The sequence below is a fragment of the Nothoprocta perdicaria genome, unplaced genomic scaffold, assembly GCF_003342845.1.
Source record: "Nothoprocta perdicaria isolate Ctin4 unplaced genomic scaffold, notPer1 scaffold_196, whole genome shotgun sequence".
NCBI lineage: Eukaryota > Metazoa > Chordata > Aves > Tinamiformes > Tinamidae > Nothoprocta > Nothoprocta perdicaria.
Genome location: NW_020455160.1, coordinates 881,753 through 894,106, shown reverse-complemented (window position 1 = coordinate 894,106; position 12,354 = coordinate 881,753). Strand labels below are relative to the sequence as shown.

The following is a 12,354-nucleotide window of genomic DNA, read 5'->3' as shown; positions in this document are numbered from 1 at the left end:
CACAGCAGCGTGCAGAGCCCCACAGCAGCGTGGAGAGCCCCACAGCAGCGTGGAGAGCCCCACAGCAGCGTGCAGAGCCCCACAGCAGCGTGGAGTGCCAGTCCCAGCCCAGGGGCAGCGTCGCTCCTGCAGCTGCTGGCTGCCTGGGCCGCGTGCCCACCTCCTGGAGGGGTTTTTCATTCTTCCATACCCTGCCTCCCATCAGCAACACCTAGAGCCCCTTCAATTCTCCTCCACAGTCACATCAGGGCAAAGAGCCGTTAAGACAAATCTCATCCACAAAAGTTATGCAGAAACTTCTGTTTAAACCAAGAGATGCCTTAGTGCAGTTTAAACCTACTACATCCCAAATTAAGACCAAATAAGTTATTTAAATAAAACAAATGCCCATGGAGGAGAGAACACAACTTGAGAAAACCAACCTCCACAGCCCTTAGTGAGTAACATGTTAAAAGATTTAAGATGCTACAAACTTGTCCCTGCGACCTCCGGCGCGATTCCTTCTTCCACAGCGCTACTGCCGCAGAGCCGGAGCGACGGGTCACTTCTGGCCTCGCTAGTTCCCAGGCAGGCTGCGAATCCTCCTCCCTCACCTGCTTTCTCCAACCAAAACCTTTGCTCCAGAGCGCGAGCAGCAGACCTGGCTGGGCAGGGCCCCCCACAACATCCCGCCGGGCTCCCGCAGCAGACACAGCTCAGCTTCACCCCTAAGTCTCCTTCGTGTTTCCCACTTCTCCAGTGAACCTGATTTCTTCTGTAACCTCCCTGTAGCTTTGGGGCTTTTATCTTGATCCATGATTACAAAGGATAAAAACCTCATCAAGCACCAAGAAATTACAGCACACACAACCTCCCCGTTGCCCGCTTTTCTCCGAAACAGCTCTCCTGTGCTCAGAGACCCGCTCACGACTCAGGGCTGCCTCCTACCTGGCCCCTCTGCAGCTCTCTGAGCTGGGAGCTGCTCTCGACACGGCTCCCGTAGCAAGGCTGTGTTGGGAAGCATCAGGCACCAGTCACCGTTTCACAGACACCGCTTCCTTTGCTTGCCTTCTCCAGTCAGGCTTTGACACGTTGCACCACTGCAGCTTGAAAGGAAATTCCAGGCTTGTTACCTTGCTGCCGTCTAACGCCAGTTACACTCCGAGGAGCGGCCAGGTTTGGAGGGAAGGAAGCCGTGATGGGAGAAGGCAGGCAAGGAAGACACAGCCGAAGGGTAGCTGCATTTTATCAAACACATGTTCTGCAGAATAAGCGAGCTGAAGGCAAGAGAAGATGGTGATCAACCCTCCTGTTTTGAGATGCTTGATAATATTTAATTTTCACGTGAGAGCTGGAAACTTTATCAGAGGTTTCTCTAAATGGATTTTATCTGTGACGCTTGGTGGTAGAGCAGGGGAAGGGCGGCGGCTGCAGGGAGGAGCTGTGCGAGCCGGGCGCTCGTCCCGCGCCACCGAAGCCAACAGGCAGCAGCGGCTCCGCGGCGGCGGCGCAATGGCACACGGGGCCGCGCGGCCGGTGTCCGTGCAGAGCCACAGCACCTCCAGCCTGTGGCACTCGAGTGGAGGCTCCTGCAGGAGGAAACAGCAAAAAGCTGCTGCCGCTTCCTCACCTGCCGCGCCTGGTGAGCGGCTTTCCCCGTATCCATTTTCCAGCCACCTGCAGGTCAGAAGGGACGGTCCTTTCCGAGTCACAGATGTGGCCCTCCCCCTCCGGAGTCACCGCCACTTTCTCTCCATGAACACTCGCTCTCGGCAGAGCATCAGCATCACTTTCTATCGCCCAAGCCTAACAATGCGTGAGGTGATGAACGACAACTGCTTTCTGTCCAACCTTACATCTGTGTTTCATGTGAAATCCTCGAGTCTTGGAAAGACTTTGGAAGACGGGGACCAAAGAACCCCCCTTCCCCAATCCTCCGTTGCAATGGCCAAGCAGCCTGTTGCGACCTGCTTGGTGCCTTCAGGCCCCCGTGCCCAGTCCCGCTGCAGCAGCTCTGGTCCCTGCGCTGCCGTCCCGCTGCGCTGCTCCGCGTGCGGCGCTCCGAGCTCGTCGCCACGAGCAGGGCCCTGCGCCGGGCACGGCGCCGTGCTCCGGATCACCAGATCACTGCAACACAGGCAGCTTGCTTTGTGCTCTGTTCCCAATTCACAAGAATTGATTTTTCTTGTTGAAAGCTCTGAGGCCACCGCTGACATTTTTATTCGTCTCTCATAACTTTAAGGTCTTATTGCTCCGGGTTATCATGCAATTTATACACCGCTGAAGGACTGGTTTACTCAGTGCCCATAATTACATTCACCTGAAGGCAGATAAAGCTGATGATTCCACCAACACTTTTCCAGGCCAATGAAGAACAGGTTAAAGCAGCACAGGTCACAGCACGGATCTCTCAGGTACCCCACTAGTGACTTTAAACTACTGCGAAAACGATTAGCATTTCTTTTTATTTATTTTTAATCAGTATTTTACCTGTGAAAGGCATCGCCTTCACGAGCCTGGTCGGTGGCTCAGGGTGGCTTTCCCGAAGTGAAGGCGCCGCGAGCAGCCCTTCTCACCAGCATTTATTTTCTCATCTTTGCCAGTGCCTTGGCAAAGGCAGGAAACAATTCCAGCGTGCTCCCAGGGCCAAGCGCTCACAGCTCTCGACTTGCAAAGACTAAGGCAGAGACTAGATTGCCTCGCTCTTTGCCGCAGCTGCCCTCAAATGTCTACGCATTACAAAAGCAGCAATACAAACTATGACTACAAGCTAAGGAAAAAACATTGCAAGACTGTGAAGCATCACCAGCTGGTAACTCTTAGCATCACAGTAACCTTAACGCAGTCGGTATCTAAGCGCTTACCACCTCCTCTCTGTGCAAAATTATTTTTGAAACAGTGGGGCTGAAGGAGACGGCTGCGTGGGCAGCAAGCCTAAATCAGATTTAAAGCAGCATCTTGAATTAAATTATTCATTTCCACATAGAGCAGAAATTTATTAATAGAAAACACAACATGGTCTATGCAAGCAGGCAATGGTTTCTAGTACTTTGTGTAATTGGATTAAGTCTTAAATTAGAGAGACGCTGGGTGAGAACCAAGAGCAGCAGGAGAGCGAGGTGTGTAATCCGCTTACATAAACACAAAAGCACCAGGGGACAAAGGTGCTGCTGGGTTAGCCCCAGCCTAGTGCTTTATACACCAACATTTGTGTGCTGCTCCTGCAAAGGCTCATGATGCTGGAGGGGGGATCCAGCGTGCATCTTTAACCCCTCCTAACGCTCTGTGGCTGCCCAGAGGGCTGTGGAAAGTCACCTCCAAGGCAGGGGCCCTGCCAGAGCTGCGGGTGTGGGAAACGGCCGATGTGGGAAAGGGCCCTGCCGCCACCCCAACAGCTCGGGCGAGCGGGACGTCCTGGCGAGTGGCTCCAAGGCGATTCACAATTATGTTTCGTCTACGCTGTGCTAGGTAAAGCGGTCCAGAGCTCAAGACTGCAGCTTGACAAAAACCGGAGTCTTTAGGTAGAGTGGCAGGGGGTGTGGGGGGGATCAGAAGAAAAGCTTCCCAAGCAATAACAATAATGAAAAGTTTCAGAATTAAATTTGAGTTTCATCGTTTTTAACTTTGCATTTCTTGCTGCTGCCATGGCAGCAGTTGTCAAAAGCATTCCCGAGAGATGGGACATACCAGTATTAAAAAATTCAGGAGCTGTTCTCAATTTATTAGACATTAAGAAACATTGTTTTCTGTGTAAAGCATCGTCTGTGTCGCTGTTGATTTCACTTGGGCACCCTGAACAAGAGCATAAAAACCAAATGTACGAATTACAAGAAGAGCGGCCTTGAGCACCCTAGACGAAAGGTGTCTGCGTGTGCCCCACGCAGCAGAGGCCATGCAGACCCTTCCCCAGCGTGCCAAATTCCGTACAGGTTTGCTGTAAAACCTACAAGTTAAAAGGAAGATGCCTTAAAGCATCCCAAAGCCCAGGCCACGGTGCAGCGGCCACGGCCGCCTCAACGGCGTCGCTCAAAGGCACAAACCCAGCCCGGTTCTGTCCCCGACGGCAGCCACGCTCGCTGTGCGCACCCAGGCAACAGCGCACTGAAAAATCCAGATTAAAAACCCTGCAGCGCAAGCAAATCAGGAGAAACAGCTGCTAACTGTAAGATTATGCTTTCAATGGAAAAATACAGAAAAAAAGATCTTCCATGAGCTCTATGGATAACTCTCGAAGCGTTTTGCTCTCTTTTACTTGGGGTACAGATGACACCAAGTATCTCTACTTTGAAAATTTTCACCTAATTTCCGGCATTTTCAGTTAATTCCAACTGCTGCCGTACGAGAGCAGGTTTTGTCGCGGGCAGCCTCCATTTCCTTCCCGTGCTCTGAGGTGCCTTGGCCTCGCTCCTTGCCTGTCCTTGCTGCTCTGGGCAGAGCTCCCTCAGTGCTGCACACGGGGAGCAGCCGGGCGCTGCCTCCAGCCTCTGCCCGGCCTCGCCAGCACCCGCACGTGCCCTCCTTGGCATCCCGGGGACGCACCTGCAGAAAGGGCACGCCGAGGCTACCACACAGCACTTACTCCTCCCGCAGCCAGGCCCGCGCACGGATAACAACAAAGGCAGAAACAGGCTCCATTGCCCAGGCAGCTCCCATCCATTGTCCAGCCATCTGTCCCTCGGCCGCCCAGGCCGTTAATCCCCCATCTGTCTGCTCGCATAAGAAGCCAGGCCAACACTTCATTAGCGTTTACACAGCTTTCAAGTAAAATGCAGGTCTCAGATTTAGGTTAATACATTTTATTCCCGAGAATTACGTAGTTTAATATTTATAAAGACCCCTAACCCATCACACTATCCATCCCTTTTATTTTCTTTGCAAAGGGCTAGCCGATTACATGGGAGTTGTTTTAGCTGAGGCCCAGACAATCTGTCATTTGTCAGGGTTAATTGCACGGCATCAGTGGTATAAGGAAAACAGGGCACCGTTATCCGTAAGCCGGCGCCGACGCGGACAGGCTGAGGGCTTCCTCACACGACGCTGAGCTGCAGCAACACGCTGCGGAGCAAGGGCTGTGTTTGCAACGCCGACTCTGTGCACACCTGGCCCGGACGGGGGTTTAGGGCTAACCCCCCCCGTGGCACTGTGCACCACTGCCGCTGAGCCGGGCCATCCTGCGCACGGGCACGTCCGCTGCGCGCGCCGCTCCTGCCCTCCCGGCGGCATTCGGGAAAGGCCAACGGGTGGAGACCAAAATTTCTCACATTGTGAAGACCAAACCAACAACACTGCTCTCTAAAATAACCCCGCTAAGAATGCATGTGCAAAACAGCAGCCCTGTGCACCACAGCGTAGACGAGGAAGTCTCCCTCAAGTGTGTAATGAACAGGTTCCAAATTATTAATATTGCGGTAAACCCCTGCACAGCCACAGCATTACTTAGAGTTCCAAAAGACTTCTAAAAGTGTAGGAACATTAAAAGGTCTGGGAGGAAGCTCTTACATCACCGATGCTCTCATACTCCTTCTCAAAACTACCCAAATTCCTCCTAAAATCAGTTGGGTTCCTTGAAGCTGCAATTCCAGCTGACCCGGAACCCCACATTCCTGTACCTGGCACCCTCCTACCCGTCACCCTCCTGTGTTTGGGGGCAGCTTACAGCTCTTCTGGTGCAGCTCGGATCCGACCTGCGGCTCTACCTGCTGTGGGCTCTGGCCACATCAGCCCCTCAGTGCAAGCTAAGAGCTTCTAAACCTCTTCCTACACTAGACGATCTCCGTTCCTCCCTGGGTACTGCTGGAATCGCCCCTTCTCCAACCCAGCGGGGCAGACCCCTACCAGCCGTGCGGGGGCCTGAACGCGGCAGCTGGCGCTGCCATCGTCAAATGGAAAGAGCAGTGATTTCCTGCCAGGCTATCACACAACCTTCCAACTCCAGCTACAGCTCCTTGCGGTAGCAAGCGAGACGGAAAACCCGGGGCGCCCAAGTGACTCTGCTCCGCGCGACCTCGACCGGGCACCAAGGCAGCTGCCGGTGGAGCTGCCAGGGAAGGGCTGGCTGAGCCACGAGCCGGCACCGTGGCCAAGCAGCGGCAGAGGAAGGGGAGGCCGAGACACCCGCAGTCACAAGCGACACTGTGCAACCTGGTGCTAAAAAGAAGAACCTAAACAAATTACCGAGGGCTCTGCTGGAAGGAACATCTTGTCTCCTGCTCAGCTGTTGCCATGGGCACCAGCTCGGTGCGGATCTAGAGCACACGGAGGGGCAGCAAGTGGCTCCTTCCCGTGGCGCTGTCCGGGTGCCCTGGCCCAGCTGCCCGGTCCGCACTCTGGGATGGCAGCGGGGCCGCCGCGCTGGGCACCCGTGAGCCCGCGTGGCCGGGCCTCACGTGGAGCACACCGAGCCCGCTGTGGAACGGGGCCCTGCTTGAAGGAAGGGCGCAGAGGAGGGAGCACGGGCGGAAGGAGCCCGAGCGGCACCTTCGCGGCGCCTCCTCTCTCCCTGCTGCCAGCAGCCAGGGCAGCCCCCCGAGGCCGGGGCTGCTGCAGCACCTGAGGGAGCTGGAGGGGACACTAGACTGGCGAGACCATAGGACGGGGAGCTGGCGGGGCCATGGGGCAGGGAGCTGGTGGGGCCACGGGGCAGGCCCCCCCCAGGCTCTTTGCCTTGCCAGGCCCCTGTGCTCTGCCACTCTCCTCGGCAGCTCTGCTCCCGTTTTAGTATGTTCCCGCAGTGGATCGGGGCACTCGGCACCTGTGGCAGAGCTGGGCGAGTTGCAGCAGCGGGGTGGTACAGGGACGAGATTCAAACCCACTGGCTACCTTTATCATAAGAGGGGATATCTCTAATACTGTGGCCACTTCTGAGAGCGGACATGAAAGGGACAGCCTGGCACGACAACATTCCTTTTGTTACCAGGCCTAAGGCCACTAAACCCCACAAGGAAGCAAGTGCTGCCCCGCAGCCACGCCTGCCCGATGGGCCGTCCTTGCGGTGTCCTGTCTCCAGAGATGGAAAACCACAGGCTCCTCCTCACGACTGCATCACTGCACTCCCACGCCGCGCATGCCCGCCGGCCTTCTCGAATCATCCGCATGACAGCCTCGTACTAAACTGTGGCACGAAGCAGGAGGACTCGAGAGCCATCCCTGCCTGTGCCGGGAGCAGGGCCTGCGCCCAGCGTGGCCCCGGGGCAGGAGGGGCCCGTGGGAGCTCAGCCAGGCGCCCCATGGGCCCCACGGGCCCCCCGTGAGCGAGCGCCAGCGCGGCCGCTCCTCGCGCGGCTCCTGCTGCCCTGCGTCGGCCCGGCCGGCGGCAGCGCCCGCGCTCTGCAGCCCAGCGCAAACACAATGGGAGGCCCCTCCTGCCCACACAGCCTTGTGGGGCTCAGCTAGACAGGACAGAGCGCGGCGCTCAGCACCCTGCACGGTGCCAGGAACGGCCTCTCGGGCCGGCAGCCTGTTGCGAGGCCACTGCACGGCTGCGCAGGTTGGCCCAGGCCACGCCGAGCCCCCCGCTCAAAGCAGAGGCAGCTTTGTTAGACCCGCTCTCGTCAGGAAATCCGAGCGATTAAGCATGTGTGAAATGGGGCCCAGCTGTGGCAGGGAAGAGCGCGCAGAGGCTGACTGAAAACCACAGGCAGAAGCAGCACCAGGGGCTCTGACCAGCGGCCGCTGCTGCCGCGGCAGCCAAGGCTGCTGCTCCCCAGGCCGCGGCTCCTGCGCGTCCCCGTCCTCAGCCGACCCCACAGCCTGGGCGGCCCCCTGTGCTGGGAGAAGCCGCTTGTCACCTCGCTGCTGTTTCATTTATTTTGACATTGCGGCCCAAGAATCTGTTCACCAATGAAGATGTTGACATAGAACGGAAATATTCTTGTTAAAACTACATATAAACTGCTCAAGAACTGGGAAGAGAGAAGGAGAATTTCTGTCAATCAGTCTTATAATAGTCCTCTTTGATTAAGCTTTTAAAGAACCAAAAAGGTGAAGATTCTGAGCTTTTTCATGTGTCCCTGAGCATTTCTGATTGGCCACATGGAGGCTACATGCAGGTCCTCAGCTCCTGGATGTGTCTTACCTGACAGTCGAAGTCCTGGAAGTTACGAGCAGCATTCTGTTAAAACAAAAAAAGACAGAAAAGGTTCAGCATGGTGCCCTAAACCTGAGAGCAAGAGCAGCAAGAGGAAGCTCCCCCAGAGAGCTGAGCTTCACCCGTGCAGCCCAAGTGCCGCCGGGTGGGCAGCTCGGAGGGGGACACAATCCTTGCAAGCCCTGGCCGCGTGGGCGCGGGGAGCGGGGCCGGGCGGCTGCCCAGGCTCACGGAGCTTCCCTGGAGGCGGGTGGGAGGCGGCACCCGCAGCGGGGCACACGCAGCCTGGAGGCACCCCGGCCGACGCGGGCTGCTCGCGAGGCCCACTTCTGTCTTGTCCCGGAGGCCCTGAATGGACAAGTCCTCGCAGGACGGCCAGGAAGATGCAGGGCGAGGGGCAGAGCATGGGCAGCCCTGCGGGCGCCACCCTGCAGGGGCGCTGCTGCCCTGGCGCTGTTCCAGGAAGGCAGCCAGCCCCGCACACGGCAACGTGAGGCAGGGAAGCAGGGAAGCCACTTGGCAGGGACGTTGCGCTTGCCCGGGGCCCTGCACTGCCTGCTCCACGGGGCCCCGCGAGGCTCCGGCTTGGCACAGTGCTGCCGAGCGCTCCCACATGTTGGACACGGCCACCAGACCCTCAGTCAGCACTCCAGCTTGGGTGCCTTAGGCACAACCTACATTTTACTGCTAAAATTACAACTGGGACCACATAGGAGAAAGACAAGTGCCCCAAACCCTTCTTACGGGCGAGCACTCCAAGCTCTCTCCATGCACAAGAACAAGCCCCGCTCTCCTTGCACAGGCTCTGCCCCGCTAGCAAGAACACAGCTTAACTATGTTCTTCACACTTGGAGGTGATCAAGCTGAGACAGCTGCACATCTGGTCTAAGAATCATTGGGTCAATGTTTTGAACACAAAGTGGCACAATGGACCTGTCTTCGAGGTGAGGAGGTAGGAGGAAAAGAGAAAGCAACTGGCTCAATTTCAGTTTGACATACTGAGATTTCTGAGAATTCATCTACGCCTCTTTCTTTGCTCTGTTAAATGCAGACAGTGAAGTCTCCTCATCTACCAAGACATAAAGAAGATAAATCCAGTCACCCAACGTCAAGGTGAATAAGGAGGATAAACAAGTCTCTGAGGAAATAACTTCGCAGCACAGGGCGTGAATGATGCCTGGCAAGTAAAGGCTGATCTGAATTTATGCTGAGAGAAGCAGGATTCTCTGGGAGACGGGGAAATATCAAATCATGAAAGTCTGCAATTTTATGGTTCCCTGTGAGAGCAGATGCAAGCAGCCTCAGTGCTGGCATGTCCTGACTCCTGGACACTTGATTTTAATTCACCAAAGCCTGATGTTAAAGCGTGAATCTATTTAGTTTCCTAAATTTATGTTGTTTAAGATGAAGACAGGTTTTCCTGTCTGATGAAGATGCGATGGTTGCATTTCAAAGGCAAACAAGAAATTATCCAGCCCAGTCTAAGGGCTGTCCAGTCAACGTCCTGAACTAACCTGCGGTATTTCAATCACTTTTTGCTGGGGCTATTTCAATAGGGGTCAAAAGTGCCAAAATAAGAATTAATCAGAAGTGATATCAAAGTTTTGAATAAAAACTAACATACTAGAGTATTCTTGATTTTCCTTTGCAAACTATTTTTACTGAAGAACTGTTGCCACACCTATAACTGAGGACGGAGGGACTGGTGTCTTGGATTTGGGACAAAACAAAACCAGGGCTCAGCAAGGCCCCTAGCTGAGCTTCCTGCCGTGCAGGCAAGTGAGCAGCTGTGACCCACTTCAATTCTTCAGCCCCTCTCCTTTTTTTTTGAGTTGGGTGTTAAGACACTGGAGTTCCTTTTCTCTGTGCAGCAGCCTGTTTATCTTTAGAGCTCATGAGCACCCATCCATTAGCACCTTAAGAGTTTTACTGAACTATTTCTGGCCATTAATCCAGGCTGGCTCATTTAAAACCCTGTCTTTAAAGGTGGGCTGCTTGGTGAAAATCCTACTGAACTGCCAGCTCAATACTTTTTGGACTCTGGTGCACAGAAGAGCATGCTCTAGCATCACACCTACATGATCCACTAGACACGAGGTGTGAGGGCTAGATACTTCTTTGAGGCATTTTAGAAGAAAATGTAAAAAGAAGAGCCAGGGCAAGTACCCTCCCCAGCTCTGTGCGGAGCTGGGCCGGGTTCTCGGCTCCTCCGTGTGTTTCTTCCTAAGGAACTAGGAATACACTAAAACATAGCAGAACTTGAGACTTTCCACCCATCTGCGACTGAGTACAGAGCCTTCTAGGGGCACAGAGTGAACTGCTAAAATAAGGTTTTCATTCAGAAATTATCACATCTTGCAATTAGCAGAACAAGCCAGGTCTTGATGTCAGCCATTAAGCAGCAAAGCACTGGGAACCTCAGCACTTTGATGGGAACATCAGACCCTTTGATTTCACGCTGCACATGGAAAATTACCAATTAAAAAAACATAAAAAACATTAAAAAACATGAAAAACAAGCAGATAATTTGGAAGATGAAAGATTTTAACAAGTCAAAAATAAATATGATACTAGCAATGGTTTCTCTAACAAGCATGAACTTGGAGATTCTGCAGCTCAAACATGTCAGGAAGGGTATCGTCATTCCACCTCCTCCCCTGTCTTCAACACATTGAACTTGCCTGGGACTCCAAATTTATTTGCACTGCTCCCTGGGAGTCTCTCTTTCTCTGACACTTAAGAGGAGAATGTGGTGCTGAATTATCAAAATGGGGAAGCAATTGCTGGTTTGGAGGACTGAAGGCACTCCAAGCTGTAAACAGATTCCAGCAATCAGAGCTTCCTGCAGGATGCAAAGTCAGCCCGAGTTGAGCAGCGAGGGAGCAGCGAGCGCTACCTTGTCGTTGAGAAGGGGTTTGATCTCCGTCAGCTGCACGTCCTGGAGTTCATCCATGGTGGTGGAACTGGAGTCAATCAACCTTCAGAGAAGCAAATCAGCAATTCTGAAACAAAAGAATAAGATTAGAAATGGCACTAGAAAAGATACTAGGCAAAGAAAATGTTAACATCTTTTTTAAGACTTGTATGAACTCCACCTGAAACCCCTGAGTCTGAAAGATGATATTTCTCTGTGCAATATTCAATATCTGCAACAGGAGAACGCAAACAGCCGTGTCTGCTCTCCATGTACCACCCTGTCATCCCCTGTGCTGCGCACTGCCCCGCCTGCTGCCCTGGCTTTCTCCTCCAAGTCTGCGCCCACTCCCACGTGTTGCCGGTGGGTCGGGCGCAGCCGCGGGGAAGGGCTGCGGCGGCGGCGGCGGTGGTGGCAGCGGCACCGGGGCGGAGCGGTGCTGGGCAGCAGGGGGGCTGCGGCCACAGGGCCCCAAGGAGCCTGCCTGCAAGAGGGGGGCTCAGCCCCAGCGCCGCTGCTGCCTCCCTGCTCCGCGGAGCCACTGTCCCGGTGCCGCCTCCCGCCCACGGCACGTGCTCCAACCGGACCGCAAAGATGCTCTGCCTATATAGGAAAATGTTATAGATGTTTCTGTAGGTGAAATAAAAAACAACATGGACCTAGGGAGGGACAAGGATAGGCACGTACATGTTGGACTTCCTCAATGTTAGCTGAGTGCCTGTGAAGAAGACTCTCATATGCTGCCACAAATTAATACAAAACTACAAAATGGCACAAAATACGAAATAGTATACTGATGTCAACCCTGGAAGAAAAAAAAATGGAAAAAGAGTACTGCATCTGCGCACCTTAAGCCAAAATAAATGTATATTGCCCTGGGAAAGAGAGGTTGCCTCCTCAGCAAAAGCCAACAGGGCCTCCCCTCCCCTTTGGGTCAGGGCTGACCCCAATGCAGCTACGGCCAAACTAGAAGGAAAAACAAGTCCTTCGCCTCTGAAACCAGCCGGAGCTACCCCCCTCTCTTTCAGTTCCTTCATGTTGGAAAACTCCAGAGAATTTTTCTTTTTTCAAAACAGTTGCTGTAAAACAAATCCGTGGGCAGGGTTTGGGAAGCCAAATAACCCACAGGTGACATCCTTCTGCAGAACAAGCCTTTCCTTTGCAGAGCACGAGGAGCCGTTCTGTGCTAGAAGGCACTGCTGGCCACGGGCGAAGCGCAGCAGGTCTGGTAGGGAGCTTCAGGCACCAGATTTACCCTAGGGACCAACTTCCACGCGCACCGGGGCAGCTCGTTACACGCCTGGTTCCCTCCAGCCCCTGGGCAAGGACCCCACGAGGTTGCGGACACCCGAGCGGCTTCAAGCATGCAGCAGC

At 54.3% G+C, this 12,354-nt stretch overlaps 1 protein-coding gene across 3 annotated transcripts in view; it reads right to left on the bottom strand.

The window, feature by feature from the left end:
* NDRG3 (NDRG family member 3) overlaps positions 1 to 11,068 on the bottom strand; it is a 26,540-nt gene extending 15,472 nt beyond the window's left edge. For all 3 annotated transcript variants that reach the window (XM_026037300.1, XM_026037301.1, XM_026037302.1), the window contains exons 1-2: positions 10,963 to 11,068; positions 8,054 to 8,089 (exon numbers count right to left, since the gene is read on the bottom strand). In XM_026037300.1, coding sequence (XP_025893085.1) covers positions 8,054 to 8,089; positions 10,963 to 11,019 — 93 coding nt within the window. In that variant the 5' untranslated portion in view covers positions 11,020 to 11,068. The remainder of the gene's footprint in view (positions 1 to 8,053; positions 8,090 to 10,962) is intronic.
* Positions 11,069 to 12,354: the final 1,286 nt, after the last annotated feature.